A 15688-nucleotide genomic window follows, 5' to 3' on the forward strand; every position below is an offset into this window, starting at 1 on the left:
CATTATATAATTTTTCAAGGGATCTTATATCTGTTTTCACTCTTGTATGCTTTTCATACAAGTTTCATACAAGACAGATACAAACTTTATAAGATTTATATATATCTTTTCCATATGGGATGCAAAGCTACTTTAATAGAGTCCAAGAGTATGAAAACAGAGCTAGAAATGGTGGTATCGTTATCATAAAATTTAGTATATAACAAAAATACAACATAGACAGTTGGGAATACTTTGTCGAGAGAGGACTGATTTACATAACATTATGCAGGAGCAACCAGTAACAGGGCTGAGCTACTGTAAAAGTTCTCAGTCATAACAAACACAAGTCATCAGTTATAAATCACACCTAGTGTGTTTGTGAGACTGTAAACTGTAAGAGAATGCATAAGAGATGAAGAGAAACAGGAGGGTGCAGACACACAGAGGTGAGGCTGAAAGCACGTAGGTGTGAGGCTTTAAAATGAAACTTTCATGCCAACTTTCTTCAAAAACCAAAGTCAAAGCAGGAATGTTGTTGTTGCACACTGAGGGGACAGAGGAAGAACGAAGCATGCAAAGTGTAATGTAAGTACTTGTATTTCCTGAGTATTTGCATCCAAAAAATAGCCTGAATTCGTTACAAAAACTGGGCTAGCTGTAATCTATTGCTTTCACCTCTAAAAACAGGCGATCGATACTTTGCCAATGGCCCATGTTTGCTTTTAAAAAAGAATTTTATACGGTAAATTAAACCAAGTCTGTTAGCTTTGGTGATTTGATTCCTCAGAGAAAATTCCACTTTATTTGTCAGTGGAGATAAGCTTCCATGACGGTCATCAGCTGCGACCTCGGTATTTCCTCAGCAAGGTTTGCGTTAGAAAGAGAGAGAACGAGGAGACATTTACGGGAAATGAGTTCTCATTTTTCGACCCCTGCGTTGTGGGGGGAGGGTGGGCATGCAGTCAGACGGCAGAATCTCAATCCTATCTCTCTTCCTTCCTTTCATCCGGTGTACCTTTCTCTTCACCGCTTTTTCTCTTTCTTGCTAAATTACAGTTTGTAATTTGTTACAAACGGCTACTGTAGGATTTTTACACTTTGAATCTTTCCAACTGAAGACTTAGACTGTGTGTTTGTGTGCATCAGTCAGAGAGGAATCCTTCCTGCAGCCGTTACAGAAGTGTGACGATGGTGTAGTTCCTGTTGAGTGGCACTGCCATATTTGGACACAGGAAGGAGTGATGCAGGTAGAGAAAGAGGACCTGCTTTTTACTATTTCAGCTTTCTATGAGCCCATCGCTGCAGGTGTGTGTGTGGAGAGCAAAAGACTTGTTTCTGTTTCTCTTCTGCTTTTCCAATTTTCCGTGTTAATAAAAAACCAAACAGTCCTACACACCGGTGGTCACTTGTTCTCTGAATTCATTTTACATTAAAAACCGAGGAGATGATACTGGAAAGGCCAAACATTTCCACAAGCTACAGTGCCAAAATTATACACAAAGTATTGCTTTTTGAAAGCTAAAGCTGTTCTAATTCTCAAACATATAAATCCAACTAGTTTTAATGTTTAACCTGCAGGTACAGGTCTCACACTATAGAGCACTGTAGAGTTTTTTTTTAGCAACTTCTTGACAGTGGTTGTGCAGCAACTCCATCGAATGCTCTTGCTGTTGGTGTCCGATTGAAAGCAGTTGTGCCAACCACTTTTGATCACAAGGTGATTGCACAGATCATCAACCGGCAACCTGTCTCCAAATGATCGTTTTTTCACTGACTGCACTGAAAACACTCATCTGCCAAGCGTCTCTTTGCAGTAGAGTAGGACTAGACTCTATTGGCTGCCAGCTGGTTGTATTCTGGTTCTGGTCTTGCAGTTAAATTGCCATTCTGCAGCAACAAGGTCACTATTTTTGGAGGAATTTCTGAATATCTGTTTAAAATCCTGGACTCTGAATGTAGTTAGTTAATTTGAATTTCTGTGTATGGAGATATGCAACAAATATGCGCTTTTCTCCAATTCATGAGTATTAATTGTTATGTTGTCACAAGCAGACTGTATGTAGTTGCTAACTTGACCCCATTCACTTCTAAACTGATAGCTGACTCAGTCTTATTGCTGTTTTATTACCATGTTGAGACAACAAAGTCACTTTGTGTGGGGCTGGTTGAAGACCCAGCCCATCTCTTTAAATCAACCATTTCAAAATATCATTGCACACTTTTGCAATAATTTTGACTGTACCCAATCTACAGCAGCTCTTTCCCCTGTTAACACTAGTAGACATATCAGCTGAACAGCTAAAGATCTTAATGACTGGTTCTTTAATCCATTTTTAACTTCTTTCAACTGTACATACATTGGCTAACTTAATGATTGTAGTTTTTTTCTTAAAATAAAAGCTTTAAAAAAAAAAGAAAAAAGAAAAAGGCACCTAGAATCGGTGGTTGCTCAGCATCTGGGCCATAAACCTGATGAAAGATCACACATGTCAAAAAGAAGAAACCCATCTTTTATTGAAGTTACAGATATATCCAGATTAAGGCTGGTTAGGGCTATTTCCTGGAAGTAACACATGATGGTGTTTATAAAAAGTATTCTCAACTCTAAGAAGGTATCCGTGGGAAAAAGCAGCAAGCAAATTTATAAGATCTGTGCCGTTAACACTTTAGCTGTGTTAATCATTATCACCTGGACAGCTTCACAGAAGTGAGTAAAAGAACACTGATGACTTGAGGTAAACCCAAAGTTTCTATTCATGTGTTCACACCTGCAAAAAGTGAAGCTGAACTAATGGAGGAACCATTGTGGTCGGTCATAGGGGAGGTGCAGTTCGCTGCAGACATCAAACACAGCACAATGACACCGTTTCCTGGATGGGACAATCTGCATTGGCTGCAGCTGTGTCAGCGGTTACCTGTGACCTTTGAGTCAGCCTGAGGTTGTGAGCAGTGAGGGTCTTCGTTATCTGGTCTAAGCACGAAGCACGCACTTTGCGTGGACATTGGTTAGCGGCGTGCTTTTTTTGTTGTAGACACCTGACAGCTGCCGAGATCTGTGACACGTAGACAGTGATGGACTTGTGTATGCGTCTGTGCACATCTTAGTTTGATCTGTGGTCTGTGAATAAAATGATAGCTCACAACAAAAGAACGCAACAGGAAAAACCACACAAGCCTCTCCTCTAGTTGATTTTTGGTTTTTATAGCAGTTGTGTGTGCAGCTCACAAATCCAACTCCTATATTGCTATAAATCGGGGGATTTAGCTGCATTCTTTCCAAAGACCAGCAGGGGGTGACTCCTCTGGTTGTGTAAACAATTGTGGTTGTATAAAAGTCTATGAGAGAACGACAATTTTTCTCATCTGATCTATGACTGTCAACTCCTGATAGGTTTACGGCTTCTGTAGAGAATTAAATTTCTAATGTATTACTATATCATGCGGCATTTTGAAATATGGTCACCATTACAGTCAAACAGATAATAAACAGGATATAATTACTCATATGATACTGATATGTTGCTACTATCTGCATGTGCAGTGTATCTAGGAATGGCTTTTTTCGATATCTTTATATAACAAGCCTTGCAACACATCAGAAATGTGATTATGATTTTCAATCAAGTTAAACTACTGATTAAAGTCCCACAAGATTAACATTGCGCATTACATTCGTGGAACTTAGAGGTGTTTCTGTAATGGCTAGGGTCCGGTGTACAAAAACATACAGAAACCCAATGAAAACATTAGAGAGGGGAAGTATTCCTTCTCAGGTTTAATTTAAGGCTTTTCACATCCATGCTGGTGGATGAACGAGGCTTTTCAATCATGGAGTACTTTTGGCAGTTAAGGTTTTCTTCCCCTGAGCTGTGCCTTAAAGGTCCCATAATATGAGGATAAGTTAGGTTGAGCACAGAAAGCTTCTTCAATAAAAAGATCATGTTAAAGTCTCTGCATTTGTTTTAATTTATATTGTATCACTATAAGTTACAACTTTAACCCATTTAATTTGAAATCTAATGTCATCCAGTGGAACATACTGTGCTGTATTCTGTTAATTAGAAAGAGTTTGCTTGTATTCCTTTGCAACAGCACTGTTCTATGAGCTCACACAAACAGTTCCTAGGACTTGAATCATCGGGGGATTTCCATTCGAAAACTGAACTAGTTTCAATTTCAATTTGAAAATGAACAGTCAGCCTGCTAACATGAGTCCACACATTACACCATGCAGCCTATAGTGTCTTCATGCCCTCTTCTGAGTTTCTTCAGCTTGCTGGAGAGCGTATCTGAGATGAGGACACGTTGTGTACGACTTGAATCGTTGGCCCGGCATTTCGTTGTCTTTGTCTTTTTCCTGCAGTAGTTTTTTCACAGTCATCTTCTCGGGAAGACAAATTTAGATGCTACGCGATGTCTGCTGATTTCTACTCTTGATTAATTTGCAGGCATTGAACTAAACTTTAACTTCCATCTCAGGTGAAGAGCAAATAGGCACTGGCACACAGTTTAAATGTGGAAGATAATTTTAAACTACCGCTCGGGGCAGACATTGTGTTTGTGTCCAGAGAGGAAATGTGTTTGAATGTGTCTGGTATGTGGGCTGTGAGTCTCTTCCTGAGAAACAGCAGTTCTCTGATTAGCATCTCTTCAGGAACTTTAAAAAAGCAGTAGCTGAGGTGAGCGGGTTTGAAGCTAAATCACACTGCCTTTTTTTTGTTCTTTCAGGATGAACCCACGGCAAGCCCGATTGTATTTGGCAGAAGTTTTTTTTTTTTTTATGGGGTTTTTTCTGGTCACCGAATTTTGGTCATTAAATAAGTCATGCAAGAACCACATGATGGGAGAAGCAAATGTGATATCAGCATCCAGAAAGCCTGTCAGCGTGCTGATGGGGAAACTTTGTGTTTCATTGTTTTACTTGTTAGGAAGTGATCTAATGCGACACTACTAGGGGAAATTCTTTTTTATTTATTTGGACAGGATTTCCTTTCCATGCCGTCTCTGCTCTGCTATATTTAAAGAATGTCTTCATTTGGATGATATTAAATATGATTTTTGAGAGCAAAGTTGAATTATTAGGCTAAGTGGAAGCAACCAAGTCAAGATGTGCTGATGTGGGCCACATTTGGGCCAAATATTCAGTGCTACCTGTGGGATTGTTTGGCTAACTGTGTGCTAACTATGCTACAGTGATGATTGAGTAACTTAGGTAACTTAAGTTTAGGTATCATACGAGGCTTATGGATGTTTGGATGCATGTATGTTTTGGTTTCTTTTTTAAATAGAGTTTGACGGCCATGCAGATTATGAGAGTTGAACAAAAGACACAACAAAACATGAGTTCAAGGAGAGAACTGCAGAAGAAACCAGTGGGGGTTTGGAGGGTTCGCTAATTCCCACAAATTCCCACTACTACTTTTGACTCTGATCTTTCTCCAGTGGAAAAAGAATTAACACATTTCCCAGAAAACATAAAGGTGTTGAGTACGCAGTCACATTGCCATCGTGCTGTTTCTGTCGTGAAGATGAGGACTTCATGAAATCCGTATCGGATGATAAGCGGCAGCTGACCTCACTCGGGCTGAGATGAGATGAAGTGCAGAATGTCTGGCGTGCCTGTTCGTTTGTGTCTGTGCTGAGGTCTGTATCAGATAGTTATCAGTAAACATGACATGGGCCCAGGCGAAAAACGAACCACGAGATAGCTTTGGTATGTCCTTTTGAAGTCCCCCACACACACACAGATATGAAGGAGGGCAGACTGAGGTCATAAACAGGCTGAAGTTTCACCCTGTGATGTGTTTGAGGCCTGCATGTGTTATCAGCTAACAGGTTTAACTCCTTCCATCTGTCCGTGCAAATACATTTTGTTCTAGTTCTCAAAGTAGGCTACTTTGGTTGAATTATGACCAGGGTGTGGTGATGTGGAGCGGATCTGCCAGAGCGGGGGAGCTGCTGCAAGTCCTGGCAGACTTTGCCCTAACCACAGCTTCTTCAGTCTAAACTGTTGCAATATTTCTATTCCTCATCTTCATTATCAAGCAATATTGTTTAATTATGTTCGATCATATTCTCACCATTCAGAATATTCAGAGCAGAATAAATACATTTCCTCTAAATCTCTTTGGTATATAAGAGACTGAGGCTGATTTTAAATGATTCAGTTACCTGGTCACTAAAACATCTAACAGAGGAGGAGCTCTTATGCACACCCTAAATGGTGCTACAGATTAGAGCAAATAGTTCACTACATGAGCTGGCATGCTAATCGCTAGCATGTGTGACATATGTAAACATGCTAGCTGTGGTTAGTTGATTCTGACATGACCTACTTCTGTTTTTGTGCTCGCTATTTTGAGTGCAGTCAAACTAACAAGTGTAAGTGCATACAATATCCTATGATAAACCATGCTGTTGTGTTAGTGTTACCCAACACTTGCTAGTTGGCTAACAGCAGGTTAGCCAACTATCAAACAGTATGCTTGAATCAACAGTATGCTTCAAACAATGTCTTGGAAACCACATTGTCATTGGTTGAGTCAAAGGGGCCCAGAATCAGAATCAGAAACTTTATTGTCATTGTCATGAGAACAACGAAATTAAGAATGGTCCCCGATCATTGCATCATCCCTAGCAATATCAAAATATAAATAAAACAATAAAATTCAATAAATAAAATAGAATACTTAAAATACTAATAAGATATAACAGTAAAACATTCACATACATTCCCACACACATGCTTCAGACCGTGCATAGATTAACACAAGAGTGGCGTGATGGACATTTTTTTGTAGTATTCAGATGTGTTATTGCAGTTGGATAACAGCTGTGTTTGAGTCTATTAGTCCTTGCTCTGATTGCCCTGTACCGTCTGCCTGAGGGCAACAGTTCGAACAGGGAGTGGCCAGGATGTGAGGTGTCTTTTATGATGTTTTGGGCCTTTTTAAAACAGTGGGCGTTGTGTAGAACTTCCAGTGTGGGGAGAGGGCAGCCAGTGATCTTTTGGGCGGTGTTAATGATCCCTTGGAGTGCTTTCCTCTGAGCCCCTGTGCAGCTAGTGTACCAGATGCATATGCAGTAAGTTAGAACACTCTCAATGGTGGCTCTGTAGAAGGACACCAGCAGTCTCTGTGTGATGTTATTCCTCCTGAGAATTCTCAGGAAGTACAGTCTCTGTTGGGCCTTTTTCAGCAGCTCGGAGGTGTTCACACTCCAGGAAAGGTTCTCCTCTATATTGACTCCCAGGAAGCGGAAGCTTGCCACCCTTTCTACACAGTCCCCATTTATGAATAGTGGTTGGATCTCTGCCTTTTTCCTTCTGAAGTCTATTATGAGTTCTTTGGTTTTTGAAGTGTTGAGGAGGAGGTTATTGGCCTTACACCATGACGTCAGCTGCTCCACCTCGTCTCTGTACGTAGACTCGTCTCCCTTGGAAATGAGCCCCACCACTGTGGTGTCATCTGCAAATTTCACAAAGATGTTGCTGTGGTGGCGAGGAGTGCAGTCGTGTGTGTAGAGAGAGTAGAGCAGTGGACTGAGCACACAGCCCTGGGGTGAGCCAGTGCTGAGACTCAGGGCTGAGGATGTGTGATGGCCAACTCTGACTCTCTGTCTACGGCCCGAGAGGAAGCTATTGATCCACATGCAGGTGCTGTATGGAAGCCCCAGGTCTTGTAGCTTGGCCACCAGTTTGTGTGGAAGGATGGTGTTAAAAGCTGAGCAGTAATCCACGAAGAGCATCCGCACATAGCTACCATGCTCTTCCAGGTGAGTTAATGCAGCATGGAGTGCTGTGGCTACAGCGTCTTCCGTGGATCGGTTTGCTCTGTAGGCAAACTGGTGTGGATCCAGGCTGCGGGGCAGGGCTGCTGTGATGTGTCTGCGGACCAGCTTCTCAAAGCATTTCATTACCACTGGGGTGAGTGCCACCGGTCTGTAGTCATTCAGGCCGGTGATGTGGGGCTTCTTAGGCAAGGGGACTATGGTGGAGGACTTCAGGCAGAGTGGGACAGTCGCCTGTGCGAGGGATTTGTTGAAAATCCTGGTGAAGATCCCAGCCAGCTGTCCTGCACAATCCCTCAATATTCGACCTGGCACACCATCAGGACCCGCCGCCTTCCTCGGGTTAACAGCCTGCAGCATGCGCCTCACCTCGTGCTCTTCCAGGGTGAGGGTGGTGCTGCTATGGGTGGCGTGTTGCTGCTGTGGCTCCAATACCTCCGGTACCCTGGTCTCAAAGCGGGCAAAGAAGATATTCAGCTCCTCTGCCAGCTCCAGGTCACCGTCCGCAGCTCCGAGATTGATCTTATAGTTGGTTAGGTGCTGGATGCCTTGCCACACCTGCCGGCTGGTATTACTCTTCAAATGGTCCTCGATCCTCCTCCTATAGTCCCCCTTTGCCTCTCTGATGCCTCTCTTCAGGTTGGATCGGGCTGTGGTGTAGTAATCCCTGTTGCCAGACCTGAACGCAATGTTCCTCTCCTTCAGCAGCTGCCTGACCTCCCGGGTCATCCAGGGCTTTTGGTTGGGATAAGCCCGGATCCGTCTGACTGCTGTAACAGTGTCTATGCAGTGTTTTATATAGCAGAGGACACCGTCTGTGAACATTTCCAAGTCCTGATGTTCAAAGATATCCCAGTTAGCCCACGTTCCTGCAACAGTTTATTTTTTTCTAAAAACAGACCTTCAGAAATAAGCAGAGCTTTAAGTCGCTCTTTTTTTATTTTTTATCTCCTGCATGTAATTAAATTTTACTCTAAAGTGTGGGGTGTTTATCCTCATTCATTCATCATCGCCTCACCTAGTTTATTTGAAATACTCTGAAGTCTAAAGCATAACACAAAAACTGACTTTGGCATGAGTCATTTTCAAGGTGTCTTGTTTTTTTAAAGCAGCCCTGCCAGGATCTGCGCTTCAACATCAGTAAATGAATGCATGCCCATTTAATTCTCAAGGTCTTTTTATCTCAGGGAAAGGGGGTGGATTTTGGCACCAACTAAATCCTCCTAAATACTTCATTCCTTGACTTCTTTCCAACTCAGGCTAGCAGATGCTGGTGATAAACTGCAAGTTATACATAAACACTTTAGATCATGAAGTAATGTTTATTTTCACTACCCCCACCCCCCTGTCTCTTTCTATCACACCCACATTTTTATTTTTTTTTTCACATTACACCTTGAAGACTCAAAAAAGGACACAGGATGTTATGCATTTCCTGTGTGAACTAAATATGTGCCTTTGCCCATGCAAAAATTCAAGGTTCCTGTTACGTAGGTCCACCACCTTAGTCTGAGTGTCTTTATGAGTGAGACAGATAGATATCAGCAGAGGCCGTCAGAGAGAGCTGCAGCAAAAAGCAGAAAATAAGACAGACTTAAAAATTGGATGGCTAAATCGCCCTCAGTTTGGATTTGATGGGACAGTAAATGCCACAGAGGAAAGAAACAAAAGGTTTCTTGTTTCTATTATGGATATCCTGCCAGCTTTAGCTTCTACTATGTTAGCCTCCACAGTCAGCATACTGAGGAAGAACGCTGCCATTCAGATCTTCACCAAGAAGCTCAACAGGAGGTAGGCAACACCTGCATCAGGTGTAAGAGCAGGAATTTGCAGAAGAAAAGTTTTTGAAATTGACGAAAAGATGTTTCATTCTTTTAGTGATCTTTGTCCAGCTGTGGTGAGCTACCCAAGCCAGGCAGCATTTCCTGAGCAGCACAGTGGACACAGCATGGCTATAACTCTCCATCTGCTAGTCCACTGGCATGTGTCCCATTAGCAGTATAGAGTTTCATAGCACATGATATGTTATCTTAGTTAATCCTTCATTTCTGACAGTGTCACAATTTGTTTGTCTTTAGTTTGTGACTTTTGATTCACAACTAATGATTAGAGATTCCTATTCACACCAGACTAGTAGCCGAGCATTACTCATGTTACTATGGAATTTGACTGAGTAATAAATGTAATTTATTTTAGATTAACAGAAATGGAGTTAAATAGTCATTTTGTTTTACTCACTCCCTGTCATGACTGCTTATCGGGCAGTCATTAACTAACCGATTTTTAATTCTACAAAATAAATGCTGTTTTTTTTATTGATGATATAAATCATGAAATAATTAATATTTAATAGCTGTTGAGAAATGGTTCTGCTCAGGACTAGTTATTTGGTTTAGGTGTTTCCAGGACGGCTAATCTTTGGGCAAGATACTGAACCCCGAGTTTCCCCTGCTGCCTGCATAAATGTTGGAAAGCACTTAGGCTTGGATAAAAGCTCAGTATGAATGTGTGACTGTGTGAATGAGACTTGTAGTAGAAGCTGCTTTGAGTGCACAGCTGAGTAGAGAGGTGTTTTATGAGTACTAATCTGTTCATCACTTTATAATTCCACTTCTATGAGCGTTCACAGCCCAAAAACAGGCTTCGCCGTTGGATGTTTTGAGTGGCCGGTCTTAAGTCTGAGGTGGTCTTATCGCCATCTCTGCTCCAAATATGTTTCAGGGTATATGGGAGAACAAATAAGTCATGTTTTTGTTTTGTTACGAACTGCTGAGTGCCTTCTAGTTTTCTGTGTGAGAGCTGATGTAGCTCAGAACGTCCTCAAGCTAAAGGGGATAGGAAGCAGGTTTGCTAGCAGAGAGGATGTGGTCCTGCCTCTGTGCTGCCTCCTTGAAGCTACTTGGTTGTTGTTTGTTAGCTTATTTATGCTGGCGTTCATTTCCTTATTCATTTCTGCGATCTTGTGCGACTAGAGAGATTACAGTTTCACCTGACTGACAGAAAAATATTCTGTCCTTTGCTCTGCCGTAGAACCATGTCATCTCCAGAGATGTGCTGGCCGGTGCCAATGCGAGCCATTGGGGCTCAGAACCTCCTCACCATGCCAGGAGGGGTAGCCACTGCAGGATACCTCCACAAGAAGGGAGGCAGCCAATTCAGCCTAATGAAATGTGAGTTGAAAGGCAGACATGAAAGAGCAATATCCACTTACATTCTCATCACTGATACAGCACCTTTTACACCACCATGAAAACATTCTTAATACATATTGCTTGCCTTACAGGGCCACTGAGGTACATCATCATCCACAAGGGCTGCGTGTACTACTTTAAGAGCAGTACCTCTGCTGCACCACAGGGGGCGTTTTCTCTCAATGGCTACAACAGGTCAGTAGAAGACATTTTCCTACATAAATAAACATACTTGTGTGCTTATTCGGGGCTTTATTATTCTGGGTCTCAGCTCCAGCGACGCTCACATCCCACCTGTTTAATTTAAGCTTTATTACAGCATGACATCTATGTAAATGGTAATTGTAGATAATAAGGTTTAATGCAGGAAAAGGTTAAGTACTTGCTTTAAAAATGGGCCTTCAGTACCGAGTACACCTGAAGCTCCAGGAATGTTAGACCTGAGCTCAAGGGTATATAAAGGAGTGTTCTTAAAACTGAAAAGAGCAAATATATGTAGATAGCTGGCCAGGCTGCCATCAAGAGAGAGGGAGAGGGAGGGAGTGTTTACAGTAGGCAGCTGTCAGGGCACCTGAAAAAGTCCCCAGGAAGCAACACTTAGCAGATAACAGCTGCCTCACAAAAAGTGTGGCAAACATCCCCATCAAAACATCGCCGTATTTAGATTCCCTCATGTTTGCTGCTTTGTGACATTTGATTGATGAAGGGATGGTGAAGAAGCTCAGGATGTTTCTTCAGGGCTTCCCCACAGAGAGTGATTGCCATCTTGTTGCATTTCCTAGTCTATACAGTATGTGTGAATGGGGCTTTAAGGAGGGAAGAAGGTTGTCTGATCCCAGCCTCAATCAATGCCAGTGATTCAGCAATAATTCAGACTAAAATTATTTACAACAAACTCCTTGATCTCTTTCATACTTATGTATATTACATCCAAATAAGGTTGTATTATATCAATTACAGGGGGCTCATTAGCAGCACCCAGGTGTTCTTTGTTGCTGTTATTGCACATTTCCCATGACATCAAATAATGTGGAGCACTAATATATCTTACATTTGTCCTCTTCTTCAGAGTGATGAGAGCAGCAGAGGAGACAACATCGAGCAATGTTTTTCCTTTCAAGATCGTCCACTTCAGTAAGAAACACAGGACGTGGTTCTTCTCAGCAGCCAGTGAGGATGAGAGGAGGGTAAGAGTACAAAAATTTGACCTCCCTGCCAAGCGATTTATTGAGAACTTAGCATAACTTTAGAGCCTGAGAAGAATTTTTAGTCTTTGCCTTTGTCTCAACTATGGTATTATTTCAGTCTTTATGCTAAAATTGTTTGGGGTTTGTTTTAATTTAAATGCTGCAGTTTCACATTGTCACGTGTTGTATTTTGCTTGATGTCTTACAGAAATGGATGCGATACCTTCGGAAAGAAATAGACCACTATAACGACAGGAAAGAGTCCCACCTACCAAGGTAACCTCAGCGAACTCGGTCATATTTCACCACTCTATAAAAATATAGATTATACATGCATTGTTGTAAGAAAACTACAGACATGGGACAAATAAAGTACTTAGTGCTGTGAAAACCCAAGTACAGCCTTACTGCTTCCATAGGAATTAAGAGGTAATAGCAGCCAGGTGTGGTCAATTAAATGCACAGTTAGCCAATCATCAGCAAGTGTGACCACCTCTATAAAAGCTGAAAGAAAAAAAATAATGGAAAAACGTGTCTAAAAATAATTTTATACCATTTATGCTTCATTAGTCATCTACGTTTTTCAGTGGGACCTTTTCTACCTAATTTAGATTTTTCTTGCTCGCGTACTTTCATTGAAATCTCAGTGAGCCTGCAGTCAATAAAATCCATTTTTTGGCATATTATTTGTTAATTATGTCTCCATCTTTGTTTGTGACAGTGACTCAGATTCAGATGCAGACAGTTTCTATGGCACAATCGAGAGGCCGATGGATGTGAAACATCTTGTTGATACCACCGAAATTAGTAAGACAGCAATAATGAATATCCATGGATAAGATAAAAGCTTATATGGCATTTGTGCATTAATAAATTGTTGCACCTCTTCTTTCTATGTGAAGATTACAGTGATGACGATGATGATGACGATGAGGAGGACTATCTGAAGCCAGACAGTGAATGTTCGCCAACATCTTCAGGTGACCACCTCATATTCTTTCCCTGTACTTATGGCTCCTTAACACAAAGATCTTTACCTGAAACAGGAAGCAATACTGACTCTCTCTATTCATTACCTCGTCAGGTCGACCCACAGGTCCACCGCCCTCTTACCCTCCTCCACCTGTGCCAGTGACATTCCCCCACCATCAAGACTCCAGTCCAGGCCAAAAAAGCCTCCACCCTCCCATCCCATTACAACTGAAAGCCCCTACCTCTCCGCTCCACAGGAAACCTTCACCTTGTCCACCCTCTCCGTGCATAAAGAAGGAGTCTACCAAAGGCCCACCCCCACCTTTACCTTTTGCCCCTCACTTACAGAATCCTTTTCCTTCCACACCTCCACCTATTCCTCCCAATGCAAAGAAACCAGGCAGGTCAACCTCCGTGGGAGTAACAGCAAATGACAAAAGAGACTGGAGGCCTACGCCGTCTGTTTCAGTCCAGTCACCAGCTACTTTGCCCATCTGTGAAAAACTAGACAGGCTAATCCTAAATGGCCCCTGTCCCCCTCACTCTGGCGGGAGCCAGTCACTAGAGAACAGCTACCGCCGTAATAAGCCGAACATGCCGGTTCCACCATGCCCAAACACAAATGTATCTCTCAATCTAATGTCCTCCAGTCACCCTTCACACTCCCCGCTACCTAAACCTGGACTACTCAATAAGCCATCTATACCCAAACCTCCTTTACCTTTAGTAGGAGTCAAGCCATCAACGGCTCCACCCAGGCCCAAGTCGCCAGGAACACCGTTTCAGTAAGTCTGACTTAAACAGTGAAATTCAGGTTGATTTTTATGATCAAAAAATTAATTGAAAGGAAAACATCCACAATCATTCTAAAGCTGTCTTACTGACACTGTTTTGTTGGTTCCTGTATAAAATAGGTATGTAAAGACAACATAAAAGTTTCCCTGCATCACTAAGGCATGTTTTTTCACCAGAAGAACATCTCCAGAGGGCCAGAGCTTCCGTTCCATCAACGACGAAACTGCAGATTTCAGGAGGAAACGAGACTCGACCGCGTACGACTCTGACGAAGACTATGAGAATGTAAGAGAGACTGAAATGATGTGTCAGCTGATAAAAATGCTAAATTACTGTGGAAATACATGCTGCTTTAGATAACCGCTTGTATCATCATGACTGAGCCCAGGGAAATCCCTTTTGTTTTAAAAGTCATTTTATCTGGGCTGCATATTAGTCTTTATGAACTGCCTTCAAAATTCACTAAAGCAAACGAAAAAGAAACAAAAATCACAGCATCAGCTGATTCTGAGGTGCTCAGGTGGGAGGAAGTCATAATCCAATCATAATAATCTCATTTTCTGCTAAAACAACACTATTTTATGCCAATTTTTCAAATCATGAAGTTGAAGCAATTCAATTTTTATTAAACACTGAAACAAGATATTGAAATTTGAGCCATGCTTTGTTACAGGCAGTGCCAGGCCGACATGCTTATGATCTAAATTGTAGTATCTTTATGTGACCTGTGTAGTTATTATAACACACAATTTTGTTCTTTATGTTTCACTGCTGTATATCTGAGCAGAGATCTCAGCCTCGTGAGAGCCTAGTATCAGTAATGAATTGAGTTTAATCAGTTGTTTCTGTATCTGCAGGTCCAGCTGCCAGACTCTGTGTTCATTGATTCGAATGAAACCAGCTTCGTAGAAAAGTACGTATCTCACCTTTAGTTTTTACATTTAGCTGGAAGCTGAAACGGTTCTTCAGTAAACTAAGCAGTGCTGCTTTTTGTTTTTTCTGCCCTGTAGTGGCAAAACAGTGCATTTCTTTCTGCGTGTGTTTTTCTTTCTATGAGCCTCACTTCAGTTTTAACTGAACTACTACTACTTATTTAAGTGCTAAATTTAAAGTGACTTTTAACATGGGGCAGTTGCTTTATGTTTTCCTCTGATAACTCATAACCGGTGATCATTTTTCTGTTTGTAGGTTATTCAAAGAGAGTCCAACTCCTCCACAAGATGGACTGTACGCCATCAGAAAATCAGGAACCAAAACAACAAAGGTAAAAATAAATTTTAAAAAAATAGTTTCCAGTACAGCATAATGGAAATTTGTGTTACTGATAGATACTTAACATTAAGTAACGAAGCTCTGAAAGCTAATGATTATGATTGCCATATATGAAATATCTTTTGTCATTCTGGGCTGAAAAATCTATCTCGCTGCTGTAAAAGGTTTAATAATAATTGTAAACAGTAACAGTCAATATGATCTAATCAATAAATGTGTCCATTTTCTGAATACTTCATTTTTATTTTTTACAGTTTGTGGGTAGACAGTATTATTTTAATAATAGTAGAAGAGCTTCTGATATTTAGGCCTAAATAAAATCATTTTTGGTGTGTTATCCAGGTGCTGGTGGTGTGGGACATCAGTATAGGCAAAGCCAGAAACTACAGACTGTTTGAAGAGGTAAGAAACCTGCTGTTGTATTTTAGCTGTATGGTATAAGTGCCTATTATGTTTTGTAAGTAAGTTACAGGTCAGACTAATAAAGCTTCCTGTTGGGTG

The 15688-nt window shown here is 41.4% G+C and overlaps 1 protein-coding gene across 4 annotated transcripts in view; it reads left to right on the plus strand.

Annotated features, from left to right (window-relative positions):
* The window catches only part of sh3bp2 (SH3-domain binding protein 2), a 33191-nt gene that overhangs the window by 15957 nt on the left and 1546 nt on the right, over positions 1 to 15688 (plus strand). For 2 of the 4 annotated variants that reach the window (XM_080304491.1, XM_026174467.2), the window contains exons 2-12: positions 10801 to 10940; positions 11054 to 11156; positions 12031 to 12148; positions 12357 to 12424; positions 12870 to 12955; positions 13051 to 13128; positions 13233 to 13905; positions 14092 to 14200; positions 14773 to 14828; positions 15104 to 15179; positions 15530 to 15589. In XM_080304491.1, coding sequence (XP_080160617.1) covers positions 10805 to 10940; positions 11054 to 11156; positions 12031 to 12148; positions 12357 to 12424; positions 12870 to 12955; positions 13051 to 13128; positions 13233 to 13905; positions 14092 to 14200; positions 14773 to 14828; positions 15104 to 15179; positions 15530 to 15589 — 1563 coding nt within the window. In that variant the 5' untranslated portion in view covers positions 10801 to 10804. Of the gene's footprint in view, positions 1 to 8715; positions 9562 to 10800; positions 10941 to 11053; positions 11157 to 12030; positions 12149 to 12356; positions 12425 to 12869; positions 12956 to 13050; positions 13129 to 13232; positions 13906 to 14091; positions 14201 to 14772; positions 14829 to 15103; positions 15180 to 15529; positions 15590 to 15688 lie in introns of those variants that run through there. The other 2 variants (XM_026174468.2, XM_026174469.2) reach the window with 2 other exon arrangements.

The sequence above is a fragment of the Astatotilapia calliptera genome, chromosome 7 (assembly GCF_964374335.1).
Source record: "Astatotilapia calliptera chromosome 7, fAstCal68.1, whole genome shotgun sequence".
Taxonomy (NCBI): Eukaryota; Metazoa; Chordata; class Actinopteri; order Cichliformes; family Cichlidae; genus Astatotilapia; species Astatotilapia calliptera.